The following is a 22,630-nucleotide window of genomic DNA, read 5'->3' on the forward strand; positions in this document are numbered from 1 at the left end:
TATCCCAGCCCCACAGCAACACCACCGCACTATATTATTATTTATATTCTTTTTTCTTATTCTACTATAAATGGTTACTACAGATCGCCGCCCGCAAGATGCCATTTATTGACGCCGACACGGTCGTCGCGCTGGGCGACATGCTTGTGTCGCGCGCCAAAGAGTGCAAGCCGGACTCCTACCACCGGTACCGTACCTTTGTACCAGCCAACAGTGCATGTTCGCTGACTGACAGGCCCACCCCATCTGTTCAGAGACGCGGAGTACCAATCGGCGTTGTCGGGCGCCTTGATCGCCTTCCAGACCGCGCTCAACATCAACCCGCAAAACGTCAGGTGCCTCATGGGCTTGGGCGACATCCATCTGGTAAGGGGCGAAGATCACGAAGCACGCAAGAAGTACCAGGAAGCCATTGCGGCAGAGGTGAGTTGTTGTTGTTGTTGTTGTTTGGTGGTTGTTGTTGTTGTTGTTGTTGTTTGGTGGTTGGTGGTTGGTGGTTGGTTGTTAACTCGAGAAAACTCCTTACAGCCAAGCGATGCCGAAGCGTATGTCAAGCTCGCCAGCACCTATGGGACAAAATTCTTTTCGTCCGATTCATCAGAGTGCGTTTTCCCCCCAGCCTCATTGATAGAGTTATTCGCACACACACCGACACGCACATGCACACTTACACGTGATGTGTTGTTGACAACGCATATGTCAATGCTACAGCACTGACGGTAAGATTCGGGAGATCGCTCTCCGTAAGGCTCTGGAATGCGACCCGCAGCATGTGGGAGCGCTGATTCGCCTCGGCGATATTCTCCTGGACCGCGCCACCAGTGCCCTAGGTATGTTTATTTTGTTCACTCAGTTTGTGACTTGCAGGCTTAGTGTTCACAACCTCCACTGCGCAAAACCAGACAAGAATGAGGAGTATGAGCAGTTTGTGGATGAGGCCGGGTCTCTCTACGGCGCGGCGCTCGCCATCAAGTACGTGCCTCGCCCCTGGGCCTTGCGACTTAGTAACCAATGCTCGCTTTGGTTACTAAGTCACGTTCATTCCAGGCCTGACAACTACGCATCATACGAAGCCCTGTGCCATCTGATCTCCTTCCTGTCCCATAGCGGTGGGCACAGCAAAAGTGCGCACCAGCACCCTCCTCTCCCTCGAATCCTAGTCCTATCGCAACGTTTGAGAAACTGACTTGCCGTTATCATATAGACAGCACGTTGAAGCTGCTCTGGAGCTTGACGAAGTCGAATGAGCACCTGAAGAAGCTCTGCGTGCATGAGTTTGTACGTCTCTACGTAGTGCCTTGTGCGTTTTTTGTATTTTGCAATTTGTTTCTCGTGCCACCGTTGGTGATAGTCAAGTGTGTCACGTCCTGATCAGTGGCTCACCTCAACTCGGCGTTGCGCGCAGGCCAAACTTGAACAAATTCATTTGGGACAACTCCCGACGATCAGCGACCTTGTCTTCAACGTGGTGGCCGGCAATGCCTCCAGCGCGACCGGACTCTTCTCAAGTAAGCGCGTGGCTGATCTCGCGCCAACGCTCTGCACTGACTCTCAGCCAACTCTAACTCGTGTCGTGTATCGCTGCGGCGTGCAGTTTCGGCTTGGCCGAGGAGGGCGCGATTCCTTCTCCGGCCGAGGCAACAGTTCGGGACTGGCTGCTCGCTCACCCAAAGCCGTTGCTCCATCTGCACCTGGTCAAGTGCCCGCAACTCGGGGATGAGCTCTTGAAGGCCCTGGGCGGCTCCGTTCACCGGTACGGATGAGGCCTCATGGAGATTCTTTTTCCTTTTCTCTTTCTTTTCTTTTTTTGTTTCAAACTCATTGGCTCCGTCCGCGCAGGCAATCACTCCAAACGCTCTCGCTGGCGGGCACCAAGGCGATCACCAACGAAGCGCTGCTGCAGCTCTTTCAGAAGGACGGCGAGAATCAAGCTGACACCTGGCCCAGTCTCACTGACCTCGACCTGTCCTCGCTCCCCGCCGTGAACAAGGAGGTACGTGCGGCCACATCCCCTTCTCTCAGCAACGCCGGCGAGAGTCGATGTGACGCTGGGCTTTGTATTAACTGCCCTGCTCTGCTGCTGCGTAGGTTCTGGCGGCAGTCGCGACTGCATGCCCCGCGCTTACGACGCTCAAGTTCCAGTACGCGGATGTGGGCGACGAGGTGGTGGAGGTCCTCCCCTCGCAGCTCACCACGCTTTTCTTGGGCGGCCGGTATACCAAGGACCCTCTCTACGGGGCCTTTACCCAACGTCTCACCAGCCTTGTCAACGTCTCCTTCGCTGTACGCTCCTTTGATTTTCACACACCACCTCGATCGACCTTTGTGTTTGGGTGTGTGTCTACGCGTATGCGCACGTGCAATGCGATTGTGCGGTATGTGCGGTGTGTGCGGTGTGGTGTGTCACTAATGTTGCTACCCGGCTCAACTAATACAGAACGTGGAAATACTTTCCTTTGCCGATGTCTACTCCCTGGCCGCAGCGCTGCCCAATCTAAGGTGGTGCCAGTACCCCAGGGGTAAGGAAGCCTTCCCATTCCCCACCTTCCCCCACCCTCTGCCCTTCGATTTTAGGCTCTGTTGATCAGTTCTCTTTGTGCGTGCGTGCGTGTGGGGTGCACAGGCGATGTGAACCACTGGTCGGGCAACTCGAGCGTCACAGTAAAGTTCAACGAAAGGGGAGCGACCACGTTCCAATTCGACGGGGCACGATTTCAATTCCTCGCTGTGTTCTCCAGGCAGACCATCAACTAACACCACTTGGTCACCACTAGGTCACCTATCAAATCATGAGCAACGGCGGGTCGACTTCTATGAGAGGCGACGGCACCATCGTCAGTATACAGGGGAGCATGGCCGGAAGGTGCGCATCCCTTTCCTCCTCCACGGCCCCTCTCGCGTGTTACCGCTGCCACGAGCAGATAATGACCTCTCTCTTCTCTCCCTCATTCTCTTTCTCTTGGCTTCGGCGCAGGTTCGTTTTTCTGGGCACGAACAAACTGTTCGATGCGAGTCACAGCCCGCACGCCGGCTGGCTCTACAGTACGCTTTGCTATTATGCGCATTTTATTGGGATATGGCTGTATCACGGTGCAACGCGCATCATTTAACATGTTGCTGCTGATGTTGTGGTTTCAACAACAACAACAACAAAACAGAGTACGCGGTGCCGGGTGCGCGGGGCGTTTCCTCCATCAAGTACAACCAGCAGATGAAGCTGTTCAACATCGCTCCTGCTGGGATCGCGACCGTGCAAGTGATGCCCTTTGCCAACTTGGCCAACATCACCATTCTGCCCCGCCAGGACATCACCCTCAACCTTGCGGCCTTCTATCTCGCCTTTGCCCACAAGTGACCTCGCCACAGATCCGGCTGGTGGGCAATAAATGTTGTTTTTATTCTTTTATTTATTCTGTTATTCTTTTTTTTTTGCTTTTTGTTTTGAGGACCACCATGGAGGACGGGGCGTTCGCGGGGCTGGCACGGAGTATGCCGCATACGTGCAACCTGTGTAAAATAGTAGCTTCTTCCACTGTGCGTAGCTCCTCTTGTGGCCCTTGATTGTTTGAAATGCTCATTTAAGATGAATGTGCATTGAAGGTGAAGCTCTTGGTGTGTGGCAGGTGTAGAGCGACATGGTACTGTGGCGCAGCCCACCAGAGGCTCGACTTTGCTCACCACCGCGAGATCTGTCGCACTATCCACGCCCTCCGCCAGCAACCACTGGCCTCACCCGTACGCACCCCACCCCCGGCCACGCGGCGAATGCGCGCCTGGTGCCCTAATTGTGCCACTGCAGAGCGTGGCCGAGGTGCGTAGGCTGTTGGGCGACGTGGCGCCGGAGGGCAGCGAGGAGGCGCTCCGGTTCACACTGCACAAGCGCATGGAACTGCAGATGGCGCAGCGGATGCTACGGCGCGAGCTGCAGCGGAACGAGTCCGAACTCATCATGTTTCAGGTCTCCTCCCTTTGACTGTCCCGCCTCTGTGTCAAGGTGTGCTGACCCGTGTGCGTGTGCGCGTGACAGGACAAGTGCGTTGTGTGCTTCGAGGGCGGGATTCACCCCATCAAACCGCAAAGTGCGCCAGTTGTGCTGTGCCCGTGCGAGGGCTGTCACCTCGTTTCCTGGTGCCAACACCACAAGAACCACACCGAATCCAAACAGCAACACGTCAGCGTACGTTTGTCGAACAACTCTCCTTCTCGCCCCTGCAGCTGCGGTGGTGTACGCTGACACGTCCACGTGTTGTTGGCCTCTATCTAGGCGTGCCCATCGTACAAGCTATTGCAGGAATGTGAGCGACACGCAGCCCAAACGGGCGAGCCCTATCTGGGGATGTCTTTCCCGCCCGAGGCAGTGTACCAGGCCCTTCCCGCGGACTGGGATGGCTACTTTGAGCGGCGGGGCGGCCACACCGCAGCAGCGATGACCGATGGTACCACCTGTCTTGTTTAGCGCCATTCAAGTCTTGAGGCCTACTGACCGCCCTAACCTTCACTGCGCAGCACAAAAGGCGATGGTGACCAGCTACCTGTCAATCCTGCTCACAGTCCTTCATGCCCTGGAACAAGTCATTGGTACTGTGTGCAGCACACACTTAAATACTCACTAGATGATTTTTACTAGAGCAATGCAACTGATAACAATTCCACATGACCTTTCAGGAAGCATGCAGCTGCAAGACGCAGCGATGCTCTGCGTTCACCTCCTGGGCATGACCATCAGGTCCAAGTACATCAGTACATACATGTCACTATCTGTGTGGCCCACCCACACTCACTGCTTTCTGGCTGACTCATGAGACACGCCATTGACCCAGGGTTTGAGAAGTACCTGGAGATTCTTCACTGTCTGCCTGCCCTCAAGTGACTCAATATCTGCATGTACATTGTCAGCACCACAACACCACTTACCACTGTGCATGGTGGGGTGTCTAACCACTGCTGTACCACCCTGTGGCACTGTAGGACCACCACCTGATGGTACCAATGCAAGTGCCCTGTAGGGATGCCCAGGGCAACAAATCACATATACTCAACATTAGCATCCATCTGGCCTTCTACCATGACTTTGCCACATCAGTACCACTCTCCCACCCCACAGGGATTGGGTGGTTGTTGTTTATAGTGGAGTGATCTCACATATGAGGCTTCTTGGGTCCATGGCCATCCAGGGTGAGTTCACACAACTGGATTTGGTCCTTGGGCTGAATGCAGGCCTGCATGAGCAGCCCTTCTCATGCATGGCCACCAACACTTGGCTGCCCACCCTGCAGCTGCTGGCTGACAAGAGCATACCTGCTGTCTTCACCTCCTTCACCCATGGTGCTCACCTTGGGCATCATGTATGTGTTGCTATATACCTGTATCAACTGTGTTGTGTGTGTACTGTGATGCATTGCAGAGGAGTGGGAGAAGGACACTGAGGTGGCCCAGAGAGCCTGGGCCAGGATCATGCTGCCAGGGCAGCCCAATCCCTGGCGCAGCCTGCAGCCGCTCCAGGAGATGGAGGCGACCAACACCTTCTTCTACCTTAACCACATCATGTGGGCCTTTGTGGGCTGCCAGCCATAATGTCTCTCATACTACATTTTCAGGTTCATCCTCGCCAAATAAAAACAAATATTTGTTTGTGACTGCGCTTGAGGTGAACCCTGGGGCCGTGGCCAGCACTGCACCGCCGCCCTTTGCGCCCCTGCGCGCTGCCGCCATCGCCCACCAATGGCGCCTCCTGTCTCGCCAGCGCTGGCGGCAGCCTGTGCGCAACGTTGGCCCCTTGGGTCCATCGCCCCTCATCCAGATCAGCAGCGGCATCATCGGTGCACCCTTTAATTACTTATTCTTTTTATACCATTTATTTATTATTATTTATTTATACTGTTTATTTTTATTATTATAATTATTCGTACACCGTCATTTATTCTTCAGGACTTCGCAGGCGAGGCGCTGCTGGCGTCGTACGTGGAGCAGGTGGCGTTCGAGCACGACCTGCTGGTTCCCTCGGCTGCAGCGACGGCGGGACTCGGTGGCCTGACGCTCAACCACAAGATACCGCCTCGCGCGCTCTACGGTCTCGGCTCGCACTTCAGGGAGTCTGATCCCGGTACGGAAGGCGGAGCGAGTTACGATGATGGCGACGGTGATGATGATGATGATGATCTGCGTTCGCCTAAGGCCTCGATTCCTGCGATGTGCGCTTTCTCTCACAGGCCGGTCCGATCAGTCGGTGGTGGCCCGCGCGGTCTTCGCCGATCTGGAGTACCCGGGCATGGGGACCTCAGAGCATCCCTCCAGCGTTCTGTTCGACCGATCAAAGTGCGTTTGGCGGGTGTGGAGTGCGAGGGTGGTGGCGCGGTGATGGTGTACTCTTACGACGTTCGTGACCACTTCCACCACACTCAGCTGCTTCCACACGACCGACCATACAGTACACGGCTACTGGTCACAAGGCCACTACTTGGAGGGCGCCGAGTCCCTCGACGATGTGCTCGACCTGGTCAGGCGGGAGGCCGAGCGCGCCGACACGCTCCAAGCCTTCCAGCTCTTCCACGACGTTGCGGGTACCCCAACCACACCAAATAATGCCGAGAATGTGGTGCTAAACGTGTGTTGACTGGTTGGACTGTTTGGGTGGGTGGCTCAAGGTGCCTGTGGCGGCGGATTCACGACCTTGCTCCTGTCTCGCCTGCGGGAGGAATACCCCGACACTATGATGTCGACGCTGTCCGTGATCCCCGCTCCCGATATGCCGCTCGCCGTTGGCCCCTGTATGTGTGACTCCCCTTCTTGGGTCCTTCGTCTCTAGCCGCACGCACACACGCACACACGCACACACGCACACACGCACACACACAATACTGCTTGGATCATCTCACACCAATGGGACCTGGCTGGTGTGCAGATAACATCGTCCTCACTCTGCACCAGCTGATCGAAAACGCGGATCTGTGCTTCTACGTCAGCGTAAAGGTGCCTTTTTGTCGCTCGCTCTAGTGCTTGTCTATGCTGGTGAGCAAAATCTGATATTTCCTTCTTCTTTTAATGATTGTAGCGCGCCCGCGGCCTCTGCGGGCCTTCGACCAAGCCAATCGACCTCATCGCCCGCGCTTTCGCCGGCGTACGTTGTTGTCTGGTCCTCCATAGTCAGCTGACACCCAAGGATCATACCACAGACTCACGCGCCGCTGTTGATTGCTTGTGCCGGTCCAATGCAGGTCACGCACCCCCTGCGATTCCCCGCGCGCCAGGGCAACTACGCGCCGAGCTCGCTGCGCAGCCTCGCCCACACGCTGGTGCCCTATCCGCGGCTCCACCTCCTCTCGCTCAACCACGTGCCCTCCTGGCAGCCGGCGGCGGCCATGACCCCGCGCGCCCTGGTGGACACGCTCTACTACTACGGCAACCTGCTGGCGCCCCGGGAGCAGTGGGTGTCGGGCCGCCTGCTCGCCTCGCACGCGCACTTCCAGCTCGAGCCGCACACCAGCAGCGCTGGTGTGGTCAGCGGCATCGAGGAGCCCCTGGCGCAGATGCATGACATCACCACGACCGTCGCCGCCGAAGGCCAAGGAGGTGAGGCCGAGCCGCCGACGACGACGACCGATAGACGCGATGAGGTGGTGGTGCCGTGGTATGCGCCCTGGGTCGCCGACAATGCCAAGCACTCCTTCGGGCGGTGGCACCCGCGACCGAGCCTGTCCTTCGGTAGCCGTGAGGCTGACGTCGGGAACGACAGCTGCGACGGCCACGACCACGGGCGAGCAAGGCAGTCGCCTGCCACGAGGCAGCTGCACGCTCGTCTCCAATTCGACCAGCGTGCGACACTCCCTGGAGGCCTCGTGGGAGATCTTCAACTTCATGTTCAGGCGCAAAGCCTACCTGTACGAGTTTTTCCTCACTCCGCGCGCGTAGATGTGGATGTTTTTTCTTATGGTGTGCGTGTTCCATGTTCATGCTCGGGTCGCAGGTACTATGACCGCGGGTGCGACGAGATGGAGTACGCCGAAGCCAGCTCAAATGTGCGTGACTTGGTGGACGAATACCAGGAGGTGGCCGAGTACGACAGTAGAAGCTGAACGCAAAGGTCATAGCTGACGTGTCAGCATTTCTTTTTGTTTTTTATCCTTTAGGTATTACACCATTTGGGCGATGTCGCGGGTGCAGTCGATGGAGCTGATGGCCGGGAAGGTGGGCAGTGGCCGTGCCCTTGCACAGCTGGCACGTGTGCCCGCCCTTGCCCTTGCGCTTCTTCAGATCGCGCTCGTACCTTTGTAGCTTGTCGGCTTGCTTCTTAGCGGCCCTGGATGCGGCTGACTTCCTCACGCTCCCTGGCGGCAGCGAGCTCGGGGCACAAAACCCACCGGACCGCAGCCTCACTTGGCACCGAAGTCGAGTCGTATGTTCACCACCAGCGTCGTCCCGTGGCGTCGGCCTGGCCAACGCATACGCATCACAGTAGTCTGATGTCCCAATCGATCTTGATCGCGATCGGCTTGCCCAGGGCAGCCGCGACCTTCTTCTCGGCATTGGCTGTCTTCTTGTTCACCTCCGCCACCACCACGGCCTGAAGAGAGAAGAGCGAATGAGTGGACCGTCCGTGAATTGGGTGGTTTGGCGGCAGGCGGGCCTCGATTGCGAGCTTGAGGTTGAGCGCACGCACAGAGGCCGAGAGTGAGTACGGCATTGGCCGCCACGCCAACCCGCCTCGCCTGTGGGTCCAAAACAAGTTGCACCGACTGACGCACACGACACACGACCGCACATGGCACCATAACACACGACCGCGCGTGTAATCGGTGAAAAGGCGACACTACACGCATGGCGTGTAAGGCGCGGTTCCTGGGCGTGCTGGTTGACGGAAGACTTGGCGCTGTCGAACTCGGTGAGGTTTCAAGGCCAATCGAAAGAGAGAGCGACGGGCTTGCCCGCTGCCTCCATCCGCTTGGCGAACTTCTCCAGCGCCGGTGCATAATGCGTACGCGAGGCAAAGCAGTTCAATGTGAATTGTGCGCGTGTGCGGTGGCGCGCGTGTGCGGTGGTGAGGGGGGAAATGGCTGTGTACCCTCGGCGGGCGTCGGCGAAGCAGAGCTGGGCCTGGAGCTTGTTGCAGAAATCGTAGAGCGGAGAATCAGTAGTCGTCCATGTTGATGGTGAACGCGAGCGTGCCAGCGTCGTCGAGCTTCAGAGTGTAGGCCTTGCCCTGATCGCGCCCGAGTGGTCCGCGCCTTCGATCAGCGACTGGCCGCACACCTCCATCAGCCTCCACGTCACGAGCTCGCACTTCTGGTGGGCCGACCTGGCCTGGAACTCACGCGACGACTTGAAGCGCGCAGTCGATGACGACATCGACGGCGAGGCCCTTCGAACGGAGGCGCTGCCCGAGGGCCTCGAGCTTGAGCTTGCCCGTGTGCAGGGCCTTGGCGACGGAGAGCTCAAACAGCGCATCGAGCTTGTGGTAGAAGGCGTAGGTCGGGCGGTCGAGCGCATCCATGTAGTAGGCCAGGCAGAGCTCGGCTCCCGAGAGGGCCACGCTGTAGCACCGGCCATACCCGCTGCCGAAGGGGTCGCTCGTGGCGCTGGTCGGATCGACACCGAACACCACCGCCTTGATCGCACCAGCGATGATGCTCTTCGACGTGGGCTCGCTGTTGCAGATCGCCACCAGGCTGAGATTCGTGGCGTTCTTGGTTGAAGAAGTTCTTTTCGTGTGGTGGAGGAGTCTGCACAGGAACACTGCCAATCAGGGTCTGTCCCGTCGGAAAGTGGACTTGTGCACGATTCCAGCACACTTGTCGTGCCGGGATAAAACCAGGGAAGCCTGGGACGTGGTTTTTTCTTCCTGTGCCTCCGCCCGCTCACTTTTCTTCTCCCGCGCCTCGCACCAGACCACACAGCCCAGGTACGCACTGCCTTCATCTAGATCCCTGTACATCTCTCGGAGCTCTCCTCCGATGTGGCGATGATTAAAAAACTTTGCCTTACCCGAATTGATGCGTTCCTTCGGCTCATGTCTCTTCACTGGGAGTATTGCTGATGTTGGACGGGACAATAAGGAAGATAAATACTCACGCATCTCTAAGCCACCGCATTTTTCCCTCTCTGTTCACCTCTTCCTCTCCCTACACCATTTCGCTAACGTCTCTCAACTCTCAGGTTGATCGGATCCTTCTCCGGCGCATGTCAATTGGCTTTTGATAAAGGTAAAACATCCCTCCTCCGTCGCTTATGGAAGCTGGGTTTGCTGCCTGATGATAATACAACAGACAAACCACTGAGAGATTCTCTGAATTAAAACTAAATCACTCCACTCTGATTCAAACACCGTTTCATTTCCTCCCAAAGCTTTATCTCGCCTCATGTCTCATTCACACACTCGGCACTCACTCACCTTTCTTTTCCCTTTCTTTACAGGTACGGTGACACTTCCCGAAGTACAAGATTCTAATGTTATCTTGCACATCTCTGTTGAATAAATCTTTCAATCTGATACCAGCATGACGTCAATACATTTTGGAGAAGTCGTTCCACCTTTCTGTCCGACGCAACAGGAACAGGGACGATCGGGCAATAAGCGATCCCCGTGGCATCACTCCCCTGGGGACTGGTGGCTTGTGTGGCCAGCGACACACCACACACACGACACACAACACACACACACGCAACACCCCACACAAACATGGAAGAGGAGAAGACCGAGGTGGCATCACCTGGAGAGGAGCCGCCAACTGTGATGGAAGAAGAACAACCACAAAGAGAAGAAGGGGGCAAAGGCAAAGATGAAGGTAAAGATGAAGGGGGGGAGCCAGAAGGTCCCTGGCGCCACCGCGACGACCGTAGCATGCTGTTGAGTGAGGCCGAGAAGGAGCGAACCTTCATGTTCGCCTCCCAGCGCCTCATCTTTCGGCCAGGGGGCGCCTCAAGTACCACACCAGCCGGTTGGGCTCTGGGCAGCGCCACCCGGGGCGAGCGCGCCGCCACCTTCCTGCCCTCTGCCTCGCCGGCGGCGTCTTCTTCCCCTTCGGCCCCACTCTGGGGGGCACGGCCCGCGGTGACGGCGTCGGGCGGAGCGCCCACGCGACAGGGCGCCATTCTTCTGTCGCGCGAACGTACCGCCTCGCCCACTCCCACCTCGCCCAGGGATGGCGACAAAGAAGAAGAAAACGGCACAACAAAGAACGAAAGCGAAGAAAAGAACGAAAGCGACGAAGAGGTGCAGGGGCAAGAGGAGGAAAGAGAGAAGGCAGGAGCGACGGCGACGGCGGGCGAGCAGCTGCTGGACGTGTCGGAGGAGACCGAGCAGCAGAGGGAGCCGTGCCCAGACGGGGTGGACTGCCGGAGCGAGGACCCGCGCCACTTCATCCTCTTCCTCCACACCGCGCGCGACGAGTTCGCGGAGCCGTCGGCGTCGCCGCCGGCCTTGTTCAGGAACCGCTCCATCCTGTTCACCTCCAGCTTCGACGCTCTGCAGCCCATCACGACCAGCGAAAAGGAGATGCCGTCGAACAATGACAGCAACGACGCGCTGACAGCCAAGCGCGCGCTGCTGCGGCGGTCGACCAGCTTCGATTCGGGCCTCAAGCGCGAGATCTCGTTTTCCAGCCTCGGCGGCGGCCTGGCAGCGGTGGGTCCGAGCGGGTCGTCCGACAACAGCGAAAAGAGCGGGTGGCTGCACAAGCGAGCCGCCCTGCGCAAGGTCTGAAGCTTTCGCGCTCGTGTGGACTGATGGTTGTCTCCTCGCTCCTGACATCTCGCCGTGTGTCGTGCGTGTCGTGTGCCGCAGAACTGGGTGTGCTATTGGTTTGTGTTGCGGCCGCAGACGAGGCAGCTGTTGTACTACAAGGCCCGGGCGGACACGACGGCGCAGGGCAAGGGTCCCGAGGGATCGGTGTGGCTGGATGACGCCAGCACCCTCCCCGCGCCCGAATCCGACGACCGCGCTCACTGCTTCCGCCTCTGCACGCCGCGCAAGACGCTCCAGCTCTCGGCTCTGGGTACGCCCACACGGCTCTGGCTGCTGTCTCTCTTGGACTCATCGCGCTGCTCTGTTTGTATTACCGCCACCTGCTTGTAGACGAAGAATCCAAGTGGAGCTGGATCAGGGCCATCACCGTGGTGCGCATCCACTCCTCTCTCGAACTCTTCATAGCGTTTGTCGCGTGCTGTGTGGGCGTTGCTGATCTGTTGTGTGCAGGCTGCTTCGCGAGGGATGAAGTCCCCGCCGAGCGGTGACCAATCGCCGCTGGTGTTCGGGAAGGGTCTCAAGGCCAGCGGCAACGGCAGCCTGTTCGACTTCTCCACGTCCTTTCGGCAGCTGCCCGAGGCGTCGCGCACGCCGGGCGGCGAGGAGGCCGACAAGCAGTACAACGCAGAGCGCGAGCGGCAGGAGAAGAAGCGAAAGGAGAAGAAGAAGCGCGAGAAGGAGAAGAACTACGCCAAGGAGTACGGGCGGAAGATCGACTGGACCGGGCGCGACCTCAAGGTCCTCCCGGAGAAGCTCTACGAGTTCGCCAACTTCGACGGGCTCACGAAGCTGGTGGTCCGGGCCAACCAGCTGTCGGCCTTCCCGGGCGAGCTCTCCATGCTCCGCGGCCTCACCTACCTGGACTACTCCGAGAACCTCATCAAAGGTGCGTCCACACGCCCGGCCTTTCCCTTGGAATGCGAGGCATACATTCGCGCTGACATCGGTTATGTGTTGTGTTGTGTTGTGTTGTGTTGTGTGTCGTGTGGTGTCCGCAGAGCTGCCCAAGGAAATGGGAGCGATGTATCGATTGAAGGAGCTGTACCTCGAGTCGAACCGACTGGAGCGCTTGCCGCCAGAGCTGGGCAAGCTCACACGCCTCCGGGTGCTCAACATAGGAAACGTGCGTAATCTCCTTACCCCCCCTTAGCGCTCGTTGTTGATCGCTGTGATTCCTCACTCGGTTGTTTGCTGTGCGCAGGGTCAAGACTGGTATAACGTGGTGGAGGCTCAGCGTTCGGCCAACAAGATCCGGAGCCTGCCCGACGAGATCGCCCAGCTGGCCCACCTACGCTCGTTCGACTGCAGCAACAACGCCATCTCCGCCATTCCGCCCGGCTTCTTCGACAACTGCACCAAGCTCGTCAAGCTGGACCTAACCGGCAACCAGGTACTCACTCGCCCGAGTTGTACTGTAGCTCTCGTCGGTGGAGGAGACGCTTATGGTGTGTGTGTGTGTTCACTGGCTTGGCGTGGTGCGGTGAAAGATTGTGCGACTGCCGGGCAGCCTGGGCCGGCTCGTGCAGCTGGAGAAGCTGCTGGTCTCGCACAACAAGATCGAGGAGCTGCCGCCGCAGGTTGGCTGGTTGCGTCAGCTCAAGCTGCTCCACCTGGTCGATAACAAGCTCAGCCGACTTCCGCCCCAGGTACGCGTAATCCTCACACACACACATACACACACACCGCACGCACGCACGCACGCACGCACAACACGTAGTGTATTATTGTAACCGATCGGTCGGTGGACAGGTTGGGCACTGCAGCCGGCTGGAGCAGCTCTACATGGAAGACAACCCCATCAAAGACCCACCGCGTCACGTCTTCAAGCTCGAGCTCACCGAGCTTCTTCTCTATCTCAGCGTACAGCTCTGCATCCCCGTTCCTCCGCCTTTCGGGCGGCCTTAGATTTCTCCCACGTCTCGCTCACCGCACACGCACGCGCAGGATTTGGGCAAAGGAGAGGAGCAGTGCTTCCGCACGCGCGTGGTGCTGTTCGGAGACGACGACAAGGACAAGCTGTTCAAGGCGATCGACGGGAAGGGGCGCTACCGCCGGTGAATCGCTCGCCATCGCCACCACCACGCTGAAGATCAAACACGGCCTCCTTCCTGCAGGTAACCCACCGTCTTCAGCTTCATCTTCGTGTGCGTGTGCGGTGGTGCGTGTGCGTGTGGGAGAGGTGGTCTAAGCCGAGCTATGATTATCAGGTGTCAATCCGACGCTCGATGTGTGGAGCTTCGCCAGCGAGCTCAGCCGGCCGATGCTGGATCCAGAGGCGCTGCTGCCGCGGCTGTTCATGACCGACGAGGTGGTGGTGATCCATTGCCATCCGCTTCGACGCCATCGACGCCGACACCCTGGCCAAGTGGTTCGCCATGCTGCGCGCCAACTCCCCGCGATCGCCCGTGGTCGTGCTGGCCTGCGCCGCGCAGCCGTTCCCGCCGGCCCAGCACCGCGAGATCGTGGCCGACCTGAAGGCCAAGTGCGACCGTGAGCGGGGCGACCTCAACGTGGCGCTGGTCGACCTGCTCAGCGTCAAGGGCAACAAGGACCTCAAGGCGCTGGTGCCCGTGCTGGTCGACATCGCGCTGCGGCATGTCAGGCCCATGGGCCGCCCCGTACAGCGCGGCCTGCACCAGCTCGAGCAGATCCTGGGCAGCAGCTGCGTTGACACGAGCAGCTCGACGGCCAGCCTGCCCACTCTGCTCCTGGCGCCCGGCGGCAGCGACGGAGTCCAGGGACCGGTCATGGGGATGGACGCGTGGGCCGAGCTGTGCGCGCTGTGCGGGGTGGCGACCGACGAGCAGCAGGCGCACGCGCTCAAGGTGCTGGCCTCGTGGGGCGTCCTGGTGCACGTGCCGGCCGGGATGATGGCCAAGGAGGCCTTCATCGTGCCCTCTGCGCCGTGGCTGCTGGCGCAGCTCACCACCTACGACGCCGCCTCCTAGACGTGCCCTCCACATTTGTAACTCGTATGGAAGTAAGGCAATAACACCTCTTTGTACATCATCATCATCATCATGGTGATCGCAGGAGTACAAGACGAGAGGCCATCATCTGCTGGCACTCGGGGGAAGCTCTCTCACCAGGCGAGCTGCTGGCCATCGAAATTGAAGAAGGAGCCGTTGTCGTCCTTCTTCAGTCCCTGCAGCACGCTCACGATGCCCTTGGCGCTCTTTCCAAAGTGAAAAAAGGCGGCGCACAGTGAGCTCTCACTGTCTGCTCAAGAAACGTGAAAAAGAGGAAGAGGACAGGCTGGGAGGCACCTGCTCGGGCGTCACCGGTGGCTTCCTTCCGTGGGAACTGCCCAACTCTGTCTGCACCCAGCCTGCACATCCAGCAGCACACGTGCGTGGTGGGAACAGAGCTCGAGGAGCGTTCGCCTGGAGGTTGGCAGGTGGGGGAGGGATACCAGGATGGATGGCAATGTGGATGCACTCGTCGGCATGCTCCACGGCAAAACACTTCGTGAGCATGTTGAGGGCGGCCTTGCTCACCCTGTACGAAGCCGACGTCGCTCCTCCTCGCGAAATGTCTGCATGAATAAATAACAACAATAATAAATAATAATAAATAAATAACCGAAACAAACAATGAATGTTCTGTGGCTCACCTTGGTAGAGCGAGATGGAGCCCATGCGCGAGGACACGTTGACGACCTTGGGCAGCGCCGAGGCCAATGATGATGATGATGAGGAAGCGAGGAGGAGGGGATAGAAGGTCTGGGTCACGAGCATGGGGCCGACCACGTTGGTGGTGAACACACTCTGCATGTCCTCCGCGGTGGCCTCCAGCACAGGCTCGTCAGGGTGCTTGGCCGTGGCCACGCCGGCGTTGTTGATGAGCACGTCCAGCGAAGTCAGGCCCAGCTCGCCCGTCACCGTGGCCAGCGCCGCCGTCACGCTCCGCCCGTCGCTCACGTCCAGTGGGACCACGCCCAGCAAGCGGCCGCTGCCGACACCGCTGCCGGGTGTGCAGCAGGTCCTGCAGGCCGGTGGAGGTGGCCGGCGCCCGGCAAGTGGCCACCACAGCGTAGCCCTCTCCCAGCAGCTCCTTCACCTGTGGCCATTGGCATACGGGGGGGGGAAGGCTTTGTTTTGTGTAGCAGGGGGGGGGAGGATGGGGTACAGCAGTGTACCAGCTGCAGGCCAATCCCGCGAGAGGCGCCAGTGACTAGTGCGGTCTTCATGTGAGCGGTGTGGATGTGTGCAATGGCCATTCTGCGCCGCACTGCACTGCGCCTTTTGGTTTTTGAAGACGCGCGTTCGAATCCAAACGGCTGGTTTTTCTCAAATTAATCGTACCGTACTGGCCGAGGGACCTCAATTCCGAGACCGGCCTCAGAGGCACTGCCGTGGCTGTGGGCAAAGAGTGTAGGCCAGAGGGCGCTTAGGTTCGAGGAAGGAGGACTGAGATCTGACGCGTCGGGGCTCGCAGCGGGTTGTGCTGGGGCGCCCGCCACCCACATCCGAGGGCGAGCTGACGGGTCAAGGTTGCACTCTCCTCTGCTGCCTGCACTCTACCACCTGGTCGGTTTGCAGAGATGGTTCAGTCGGAGTCGCCCGCCTGTGGGTCGGTTGGAGAAGGCCTCCCTCCTTGTTGCCGTCCTTGCCTGGGTCGTTCCGAAACTGATTGTTTCTGTCATGACCCCAAGAGTGCCAAATTTCGCACCAACCGGATCCACTGGTGGCGGGAGCACCAGACTGGTTTTGGGTCCTCGTCGATCTGTTCACCCGCGGGACGAGAACAGACAGCAGGTCACACAGGGCTCAGCGCCAGCCTTGTGCGACGACCACCGAAGGAGGCCCCCATTTCCTATTCACACCAACATCATAACATCATCCTTTCGTTCTTTATTCTGTTTTGCGGCACACCTTGCGAGCACACTCCTGTCCACCACTACCCAACTCTCAGAGCCAGCAGCAACCACGGACCATGCGCTGCCTGGCACTGTGGATCGCGTTTGCCTGCCTGTGCCTGAGCACCGGTACGATGCTTGTCGCCTATTATGTTCGCAGCCCTAAGAAGAGAGTCAGTCTGCTGACTTTGGGTTTATGATCTTAGGTGTGGTGGGCGATCAACTGTACGGAGGGGGGTCAAGCAGCGTGGTGAGCCTCTTCACAACATGGGCGGCCAATTATCCCTACAACACTGATAGCGTGAGCATCGGGTACTCGGAGGCTGACACCGCGACGGCCCAGGCGAGCTACGAGCTGGGCCTCATAGACTTCGTCAGCCTCGACAGCCCCGTGAACTCGAGCACCCTCGCCGGCCTCCGGTCCATGCAGCTGCCCATCGCCGGCGGTGCCATCGTGGTGAGCTACAACCTGGCCGGCTACCTCACCCCCGGCGTCGACGCCCTCTACCTGGACCTGCCCACCCTTGCCGCCATCTGGATGGGCTCCATAACCAGGTGACACCTTTAGCCTAGCTTGATAGATGACGGCCTGTGACTGACGTTTGATGATCAACCGTTGTTTGTTTGCTTGTTTTTCATGTTGATCATTGCATTATTTTATTTATTGTGTTTGACTTCTGACCGGGCGTGGTGGTGGCTGCGACGCAGTTGGAATGACTCGCGTATTGCGAGCCTCAACACGCCGGCCGTGGCTGCCCTGCTGCCGTCACTCAACATTGAGCTCGCGTTACGCAGCACGTCCTCGCTCGGCCTCAACGCAGTTTTCGCCCGCGCCCTCTCCGCGGTCGACCCCTCCTTCTCCGCTGCGCTTGCCGCCGCCGGTGGCCACCTCGAAGGCCTGGCCAACAATGCCGTCGTCTTCCCCAACACCACCTCCGCCCTCACCAGCGTCAAGGTCTTCCCCCCAAATCTTTTTTTCTCTTCTTCACCAATCTTGGAGTGCCCTAACGGGGGGGGGGTGGTTGTGGAAGTGCAGGCGACTGTGGGAAGCATGACCATCAGCAGTTGGGCGGCGGCCAAGAGCGCGGGCACGACCTTCGCATCGATGGTGAACCGCGCTGGAAAGAAGGTGGCGCCGTCGACGGCCTCGGTGCAGGCTGCCATGTACGACTACCGAGCTATCTTTGACAGCGGCGCGCAGGCGGCCGACATCTTCAACGGCAACGGGACGGCGTCGTGGCCCCTGGCCTACCTGCAGTACGTGGTGCTGAACAAGAACGTGAGCACCCTGGCCTGCTCGCCGATGCAGAACCTTCTGCTCTTCCTGAGCTGGACGCAGATGAACGACTACGCCATCAGCCTCTCCAACGCGCAGTTCTTCCCGGCCCTGGTGACCAACCTCCAGAAGCTCTTCGTCGATTCTCTGGAGACCGTCGGCTGCTCCAACGGCGCGCAAGCGCTCCAGACCGCAGTGCTGCTCGGCGTGGGCAGCCCACAGCCGCTCTTCTCCGCCTGGGCGTATGTTCTCCACCACTACCACTATCATTATTATCTGGGATTTGTGGCCTAACTTGACGCTGATCGTGTGTTGGGCTGTCACCACCACCACCACCACCAACAGGAGCTCGTACCCTTCTTCCACCTTCCTCGTCAAGTACTACCAGCAAACGACAACGCCGCAGTTACGGAGATGACGGCCCAGGACGTGGACTTTGGCGTCACCGCTGTCGGCCTCACTGACGCCGGTACATTCATCTTTCACCACGACAGTGACCACTATCACCGCACCTTCCACGCTCGCACGGTTGCAGCTGCCGTAATCAAACTCAAACTTTTTTGTACCTTGCAGAATCTGCGGCGATGCCCGACGTGGTGCTGTTCCCGGCGGTGGCCTCGCCAGTCGTTCCGGCCTACAACCTGCCGGAGCTCCTCGGCAAGCCGCCGCTGGTGCTCAACTTTCAGATCCTGAGCGACATCTACCTGGCGCACATCAGCCACTGGAACGACTCGGCCATCGCCGCCCTCAACCCCGGCGTGACCTTGCCCAACCAGCCCATCTACGTCATCGTGCAGAACATGTCGTCGGTCAGCAATTTCCTGGCCACCTCGGCCCTGGCCGGCACAGTGCCCGAGTTCAACACCACGGTACGCCTGACAAAACGCAGCACGTGATCTAGGCAACGGCTGACCTACGTTTCGGTGCATGGTTGTCTGCACCAGGTGGGTGCGGGGTACCAGGTCAACTTCCCGGTCGCGAACACCAGCCGTTGCATTGTCACGCCATCGACCAACGTGCCTGACTTGCTCGCCGCCAATCGCTATTCGTTCGCCTTCTGGTCCTACTACCCCGTTCTCCAGAAGCGCGTGCTTCAGTCCGCGTCGCTGGTTAACCTGGCCGGAACGTGCGTAACATTGCAACCCAGCCTTCCTTTGATCATACTCACTTCCCGGGTCACTGTGTTGTGTGTGTTATGCAGAGGCGTGGTATCGCCAGGTACGAAATCTGTAGCCTCGGCGCTCAACGACTTTGGTGCCTCGACCAAATTCACCAATCTGTTACTGGGTGCGTCCTGCCGTCTTCTTCACACCTTTTGTGTAAACGTTCGGCACATAGTTGATATCTGAAATCTATTCTCACTTTGGCAAAACACAGGTAAAAGCAACGAGAGCTGGCCCATCGCCACGGTGATATCGGTCATGGTCCTTCGTACGCAAATGAAGAACTGTGATAAGGCCGCAGCATTGGCCGATTGGATACTGTGGACACAGACCAGCACGCTCGCCTCGCAGGTGGCCGGCCATTTCGGCCAAACGACGGCCAGCATGGCTTCGGTCATGAAGAAGGTACACTTGTACAAATCACGCCAACGACTTGTGCGTTTGTTTTTTACTGACACACACTTCCGCCGTGCGTGCGTGTCACCTATATAGATTGTGTTAACAGAGCTGACAACGTTGACGTGCGACGGCATTCACGTGAGCAGCGTCCACGGCTGCGTTAAAGACGGTGTACTCTGCAACGACGTCGGCACATGCGTCAACCAGGCGTGCGTATGTAACTCAGGCTGGACGGGCGAATTCTGCCAGGAAGTCGTGAGTTCCAGTTCTGGCAGCAGTGACCTGGCGCTCCCCATCGCCCTCGGTACCACACTTGCACGCTTCACAAACAGCGATCGGAGATCTCTTGACTTACCATCGAATGTGTGGGATGGCAGCTGTGATCATTCCGATAGTGGTGCTCCTGGTGCTGCTCTTGGCGATCTTCTTTTGCTGCCTGCTCTTCTTCGTGCGCAAGTCGCGCGTGCATGATGACTGGTCCATCAACTTCGAGGAGCTCGAGCTGCAGGACCTTCTGGGTGCTGGCGGATATGGCGAGGTACCTTTTCTTTCCTCTTGCGCGCATCTTTCACGCCACAAAAGCTCTGGTCACCAACGGTGGTGGTACTACTTGTCGTGATCCAGGTGTACAGAGCAGTGTGGAAAGGAACTGAGGTCGCCGTCAAGGTGATGTCCTCCAAGGACGTGACTAAGGACATGGAGAGAAACTTCAGGGAGGAGGTGAGCCTGATGACCTTGTCCCAACTGGTATTGTGGCCTCACCTCTCTCTCTCTCTCTCTGTGTGTGTGTGTGTGTGTGTGTGCGTGCGTGCGTGTGTTATTTAGGTGCGCGTGATGACGGCGTTGCGGCACCCCAACGTGGTGCTCTTCATGGCCGCCTGCACCAAGCCACCCAAGATGTGCATCGTCATGGAGTACATGGCGCTCGGCTCCCTATATGACGTACCCAGACCCTAATCTCAATTTCCTTGGGGCTTCATGCGTGTACTTACCAAGTACACCTGGTCTCATTTTTTTCTGTCGTGTGGCCGTGCAGTTGCTGCATAATGAACTGGTGCCGGAACTGCCATTTGCGCTGATCTGCAAGATCGCCTACCAGGCGGCCAAGGGCATGCACTTCCTGCACTCGTCGGGCATCGTGCATCGCGACCTCAAGTCTCTTAACCTGCTGCTCGACAACAAATGGAACGTCAAGGTACCGGATGACCTCTTCCAACGTTGATGACCGTCTGATACTGACGTATGTACCTGAATTGTTACGTGGTTGTGGCAGGTGGGAGACTTTGGGCTGACCAAGTTCAAGGGTCAGTTGGGCAAGAGCGTGGTCAAGGACGTGCAGGGCACTGTCCAGTGGCTGGCACCAGAAGTACTGCAGGAGGCTCCCGAGATCGATTACATTCTGGCCGACGTCTACAGCTTCGGTATCATCCTCTGGGAGACTCTCACCCGCGAGCAGCCCTACTACGGAATGACGTATGTTTGCCCCCGCATCACTTTCTCTTTCTCGTCGCCCGTAAGTCCACCGCGCCCGTAACACTCTCTGGCGTGGTGTGTCATGTGTGTGTAGGCCTGCGGGTGTGGCGGTGGCGGTAATCCGTGACAACATACGACCGCCCATTCCGGCCGGCGCACCGCCAGAGTACGCACAGCTGGTGGCCGACTGCTGGCATGTCGATCCGACCATCCGGCCTACGTTCCTCGAGGTCATGAATCGGCTCGTGACCATGTCCGGCTCGTCCCTCACCCAGTCCAGTCACTCCTCCACCGCCTCCTCATCATCCATCGCGTCTGGCCCCAAGGACCACTTGGCGTCGTGGATCGTTCGTGCGGGCAAGTCTTCCGATACGTCGTCCGACTACGGTTCGGCCTCGAGCAAATCGGACCCCAAGGCGCCCATGGGCGGGCGACTGGACGGTACGGCGGAGCACGCGCCGCGCGGCGAGGTGGCCATCGTGTTCTCCGACATCACCTGCTCGGCCACGCTGTGGGAGTTCGACCCGAGCGCCATGCGCGACGCTACGATCCTGCACAACGAAATCGCACGCGACGCGCTCAAGCGGCACAACGGGTACGAGGTCGTGGCCTTTAGCAAGGACAGCTACCGCAACTCGGGCGAGGGGTCCTTCTGCCTCGCCTTCCAGCACATCGAAGACGCCCTGGAGTGGTGCATGGATGTACAGGCGGCTCTTCTTCACGCCAGTTGGCCTGAATCTCTCCTCAAACATCCCGGTGCGGCTGAAGAAGGCGACGAACGGTACTGTTTCATCCCTCCTAGCACAAGCCCTCGATATGGAAGAAAAAGCTGACTGTTTGCTTCGTTCTTCGCTTTTCTTTCTTCTTCGTTCTTCTGTACTTGCTCAGAACGCTATTCAACGGCCCGCGGGTCCGAATGGGCGTGGCGGTGGGAAATGCGAAGACGGTGAGGGATCCGATGACCCGACGCCTGGAATATCTGGGGCCGGTGGTCAACCACGCAGCGTTCCTGACGTCGCGGAGCCACGGCGGACAGGTCCTCCTCTCCGCGGCCGCCCACGAAAAGGCCCGAGAAACGCCGCTGGGCAAGGAGAGAAAGCGCATCATCGCGCTGGGGACGATTGAGACGCCCGACTCTGGAGCTACAGGTACTACTGCGCTCCTAACGGCTACGACGACTCGATATCTTGCATCTCACTGAGTGCTCATTCGCTCATCATTACTTTTCTGTGGTCTTGCCCTTCGTCAGGAGGAGAGCGGGTGTACGAGCTGAAGATTCGAGGGCTGGAGGGCCGGTTCTTTGGCGGGGTCATGATGGGCGATGCGTCGTCGACGACTGGCACCGGGACCAGCCATTCGGGAAGCGGCCGGGCAGACCGCGACGACGATTGGGTGGAACCAACGAAGACGGGCGACGACGAGTATCAGATGACGCATCGACCGGACGTTGCCTACCACGAAGACAACTTCCTCACGTCGGCCAACCTCTGCCGGTGGATCATCAACTTCGAGGACATCCAGATGGGCCGGCAGGTGGGCCTGGGCTCCTACGGCGTCGTGTACCGCGGTCGGTGGAAGGGCGTCGAGGTGGCGGTGAAGCGGTTCATCAAGCAGAAGCTCGACGAGCGATGCATGCTCGAGTTCAGGGCCGAGATGGCCTTCCTCTCGCAGCTGCACCACCCCAACATCGTCCTCTTCATCGGTACATGTCGCCGCCTCTCATT

General features: G+C 58.7%; 8 protein-coding genes and 1 pseudogene across 8 annotated transcripts in view; 7 read left to right on the forward strand and 2 right to left on the reverse strand.

Annotated features, from left to right (window-relative positions):
- Positions 1–98: 98 nt before the first annotated feature.
- On the forward strand, positions 99–1,728 carry ACA1_122300 (tetratricopeptide repeat domain containing protein; the record flags this gene model as incomplete). Its single annotated transcript, XM_004333434.1, has 9 exons — positions 99–187; positions 255–423; positions 529–602; positions 712–830; positions 903–972; positions 1,048–1,124; positions 1,205–1,278; positions 1,406–1,508; positions 1,595–1,728. The coding sequence occupies 9 exons, from the start codon at positions 99–101 to the stop codon at positions 1,726–1,728; spliced, it is 909 nt and encodes a 302-aa protein (XP_004333482.1).
- A 112-nt stretch (positions 1,729–1,840) lies between these two features.
- On the forward strand, positions 1,841–2,754 carry ACA1_122310 (uncharacterized protein; the record flags this gene model as incomplete). Its single annotated transcript, XM_004333435.1, has 4 exons — positions 1,841–1,993; positions 2,089–2,283; positions 2,438–2,519; positions 2,624–2,754. Coding segments are annotated over 4 exons (561 nt in total), but the record flags the coding sequence as incomplete, so codon positions are not given.
- Positions 2,755–2,789: 35 nt separating this feature from the next.
- On the forward strand, positions 2,790–3,355 carry ACA1_122320 (uncharacterized protein; the record flags this gene model as incomplete). Its single annotated transcript, XM_004333436.1, has 3 exons — positions 2,790–2,863; positions 2,975–3,042; positions 3,159–3,355. 3 exons carry the CDS (start codon positions 2,790–2,792, stop codon positions 3,353–3,355), a joined length of 339 nt encoding a protein of 112 aa, XP_004333484.1.
- A 98-nt stretch (positions 3,356–3,453) lies between these two features.
- Positions 3,454–4,870, forward strand: ACA1_122330 (uncharacterized protein; the record flags this gene model as incomplete). Its single annotated transcript, XM_004333437.1, has 8 exons — positions 3,454–3,487; positions 3,653–3,735; positions 3,800–3,958; positions 4,028–4,079; positions 4,311–4,436; positions 4,507–4,578; positions 4,666–4,740; positions 4,821–4,870. 8 exons carry the CDS (start codon positions 3,454–3,456, stop codon positions 4,868–4,870), a joined length of 651 nt encoding a protein of 216 aa, XP_004333485.1.
- A 373-nt stretch (positions 4,871–5,243) lies between these two features.
- On the forward strand, positions 5,244–8,072 carry ACA1_122340 (annotated as a pseudogene).
- A 1,052-nt stretch (positions 8,073–9,124) lies between these two features.
- On the reverse strand, positions 9,125–9,928 carry ACA1_122350 (uncharacterized protein; the record flags this gene model as incomplete). The annotated part of the gene is given in 4 exon segments (XM_004333438.1): positions 9,125–9,196; positions 9,247–9,292; positions 9,309–9,716; positions 9,786–9,928. 4 exon segments carry the CDS (start codon positions 9,926–9,928, stop codon positions 9,125–9,127), a joined length of 669 nt encoding a protein of 222 aa, XP_004333486.1.
- A 906-nt stretch (positions 9,929–10,834) lies between these two features.
- ACA1_122360 (leucine rich repeat domain containing protein) lies at positions 10,835–14,685 on the forward strand (the record flags this gene model as incomplete). The annotated part of the gene is made up of 12 exons (XM_004333439.1): positions 10,835–11,689; positions 11,813–11,987; positions 12,068–12,108; positions 12,188–12,623; positions 12,736–12,860; positions 12,939–13,127; positions 13,156–13,182; positions 13,225–13,383; positions 13,487–13,615; positions 13,682–13,791; positions 13,991–14,105; positions 14,170–14,685. The coding sequence occupies 12 exons, from the start codon at positions 10,835–10,837 to the stop codon at positions 14,683–14,685; spliced, it is 2,877 nt and encodes a 958-aa protein (XP_004333487.1).
- A 134-nt stretch (positions 14,686–14,819) lies between these two features.
- Positions 14,820–15,956, reverse strand: ACA1_122370 (Short chain oxidoreductase; the record flags this gene model as incomplete). The annotated part of the gene is given in 6 exon segments (XM_004333440.1): positions 14,820–14,912; positions 15,004–15,065; positions 15,150–15,272; positions 15,351–15,688; positions 15,699–15,796; positions 15,876–15,956. The coding sequence occupies 6 exon segments, from the start codon at positions 15,954–15,956 to the stop codon at positions 14,820–14,822; spliced, it is 795 nt and encodes a 264-aa protein (XP_004333488.1).
- Positions 15,957–16,672: 716 nt separating this feature from the next.
- ACA1_122380 (serine/threonine kinase) overlaps positions 16,673–22,630 on the forward strand; it is a gene marked incomplete at both ends in the record, with an annotated part of 6,554 nt that continues 596 nt past the window's right edge. Inside the window, 18 exons of the mRNA XM_004333441.1 lie at positions 16,673–16,724; positions 16,802–17,150; positions 17,304–17,550; positions 17,632–18,117; positions 18,217–18,340; positions 18,445–18,740; positions 18,834–18,997; positions 19,073–19,089; positions 19,249–19,439; positions 19,527–19,737; positions 19,811–19,971; positions 20,058–20,180; positions 20,259–20,375; positions 20,470–20,628; positions 20,707–20,906; positions 21,001–21,687; positions 21,795–22,054; positions 22,156–22,595. Coding sequence (XP_004333489.1) covers positions 16,673–16,724; positions 16,802–17,150; positions 17,304–17,550; positions 17,632–18,117; positions 18,217–18,340; positions 18,445–18,740; positions 18,834–18,997; positions 19,073–19,089; positions 19,249–19,439; positions 19,527–19,737; positions 19,811–19,971; positions 20,058–20,180; positions 20,259–20,375; positions 20,470–20,628; positions 20,707–20,906; positions 21,001–21,687; positions 21,795–22,054; positions 22,156–22,595 — 4,284 coding nt within the window. The remainder of the gene's footprint in view (positions 16,725–16,801; positions 17,151–17,303; positions 17,551–17,631; positions 18,118–18,216; positions 18,341–18,444; positions 18,741–18,833; positions 18,998–19,072; positions 19,090–19,248; positions 19,440–19,526; positions 19,738–19,810; positions 19,972–20,057; positions 20,181–20,258; positions 20,376–20,469; positions 20,629–20,706; positions 20,907–21,000; positions 21,688–21,794; positions 22,055–22,155; positions 22,596–22,630) is intronic.

This window comes from Acanthamoeba castellanii (assembly GCF_000313135.1).
Source record: "Acanthamoeba castellanii str. Neff unplaced genomic scaffold scf7180000084682, whole genome shotgun sequence".
In the NCBI taxonomy this organism is placed as follows: domain Eukaryota; phylum Discosea; order Longamoebia; family Acanthamoebidae; genus Acanthamoeba; species Acanthamoeba castellanii.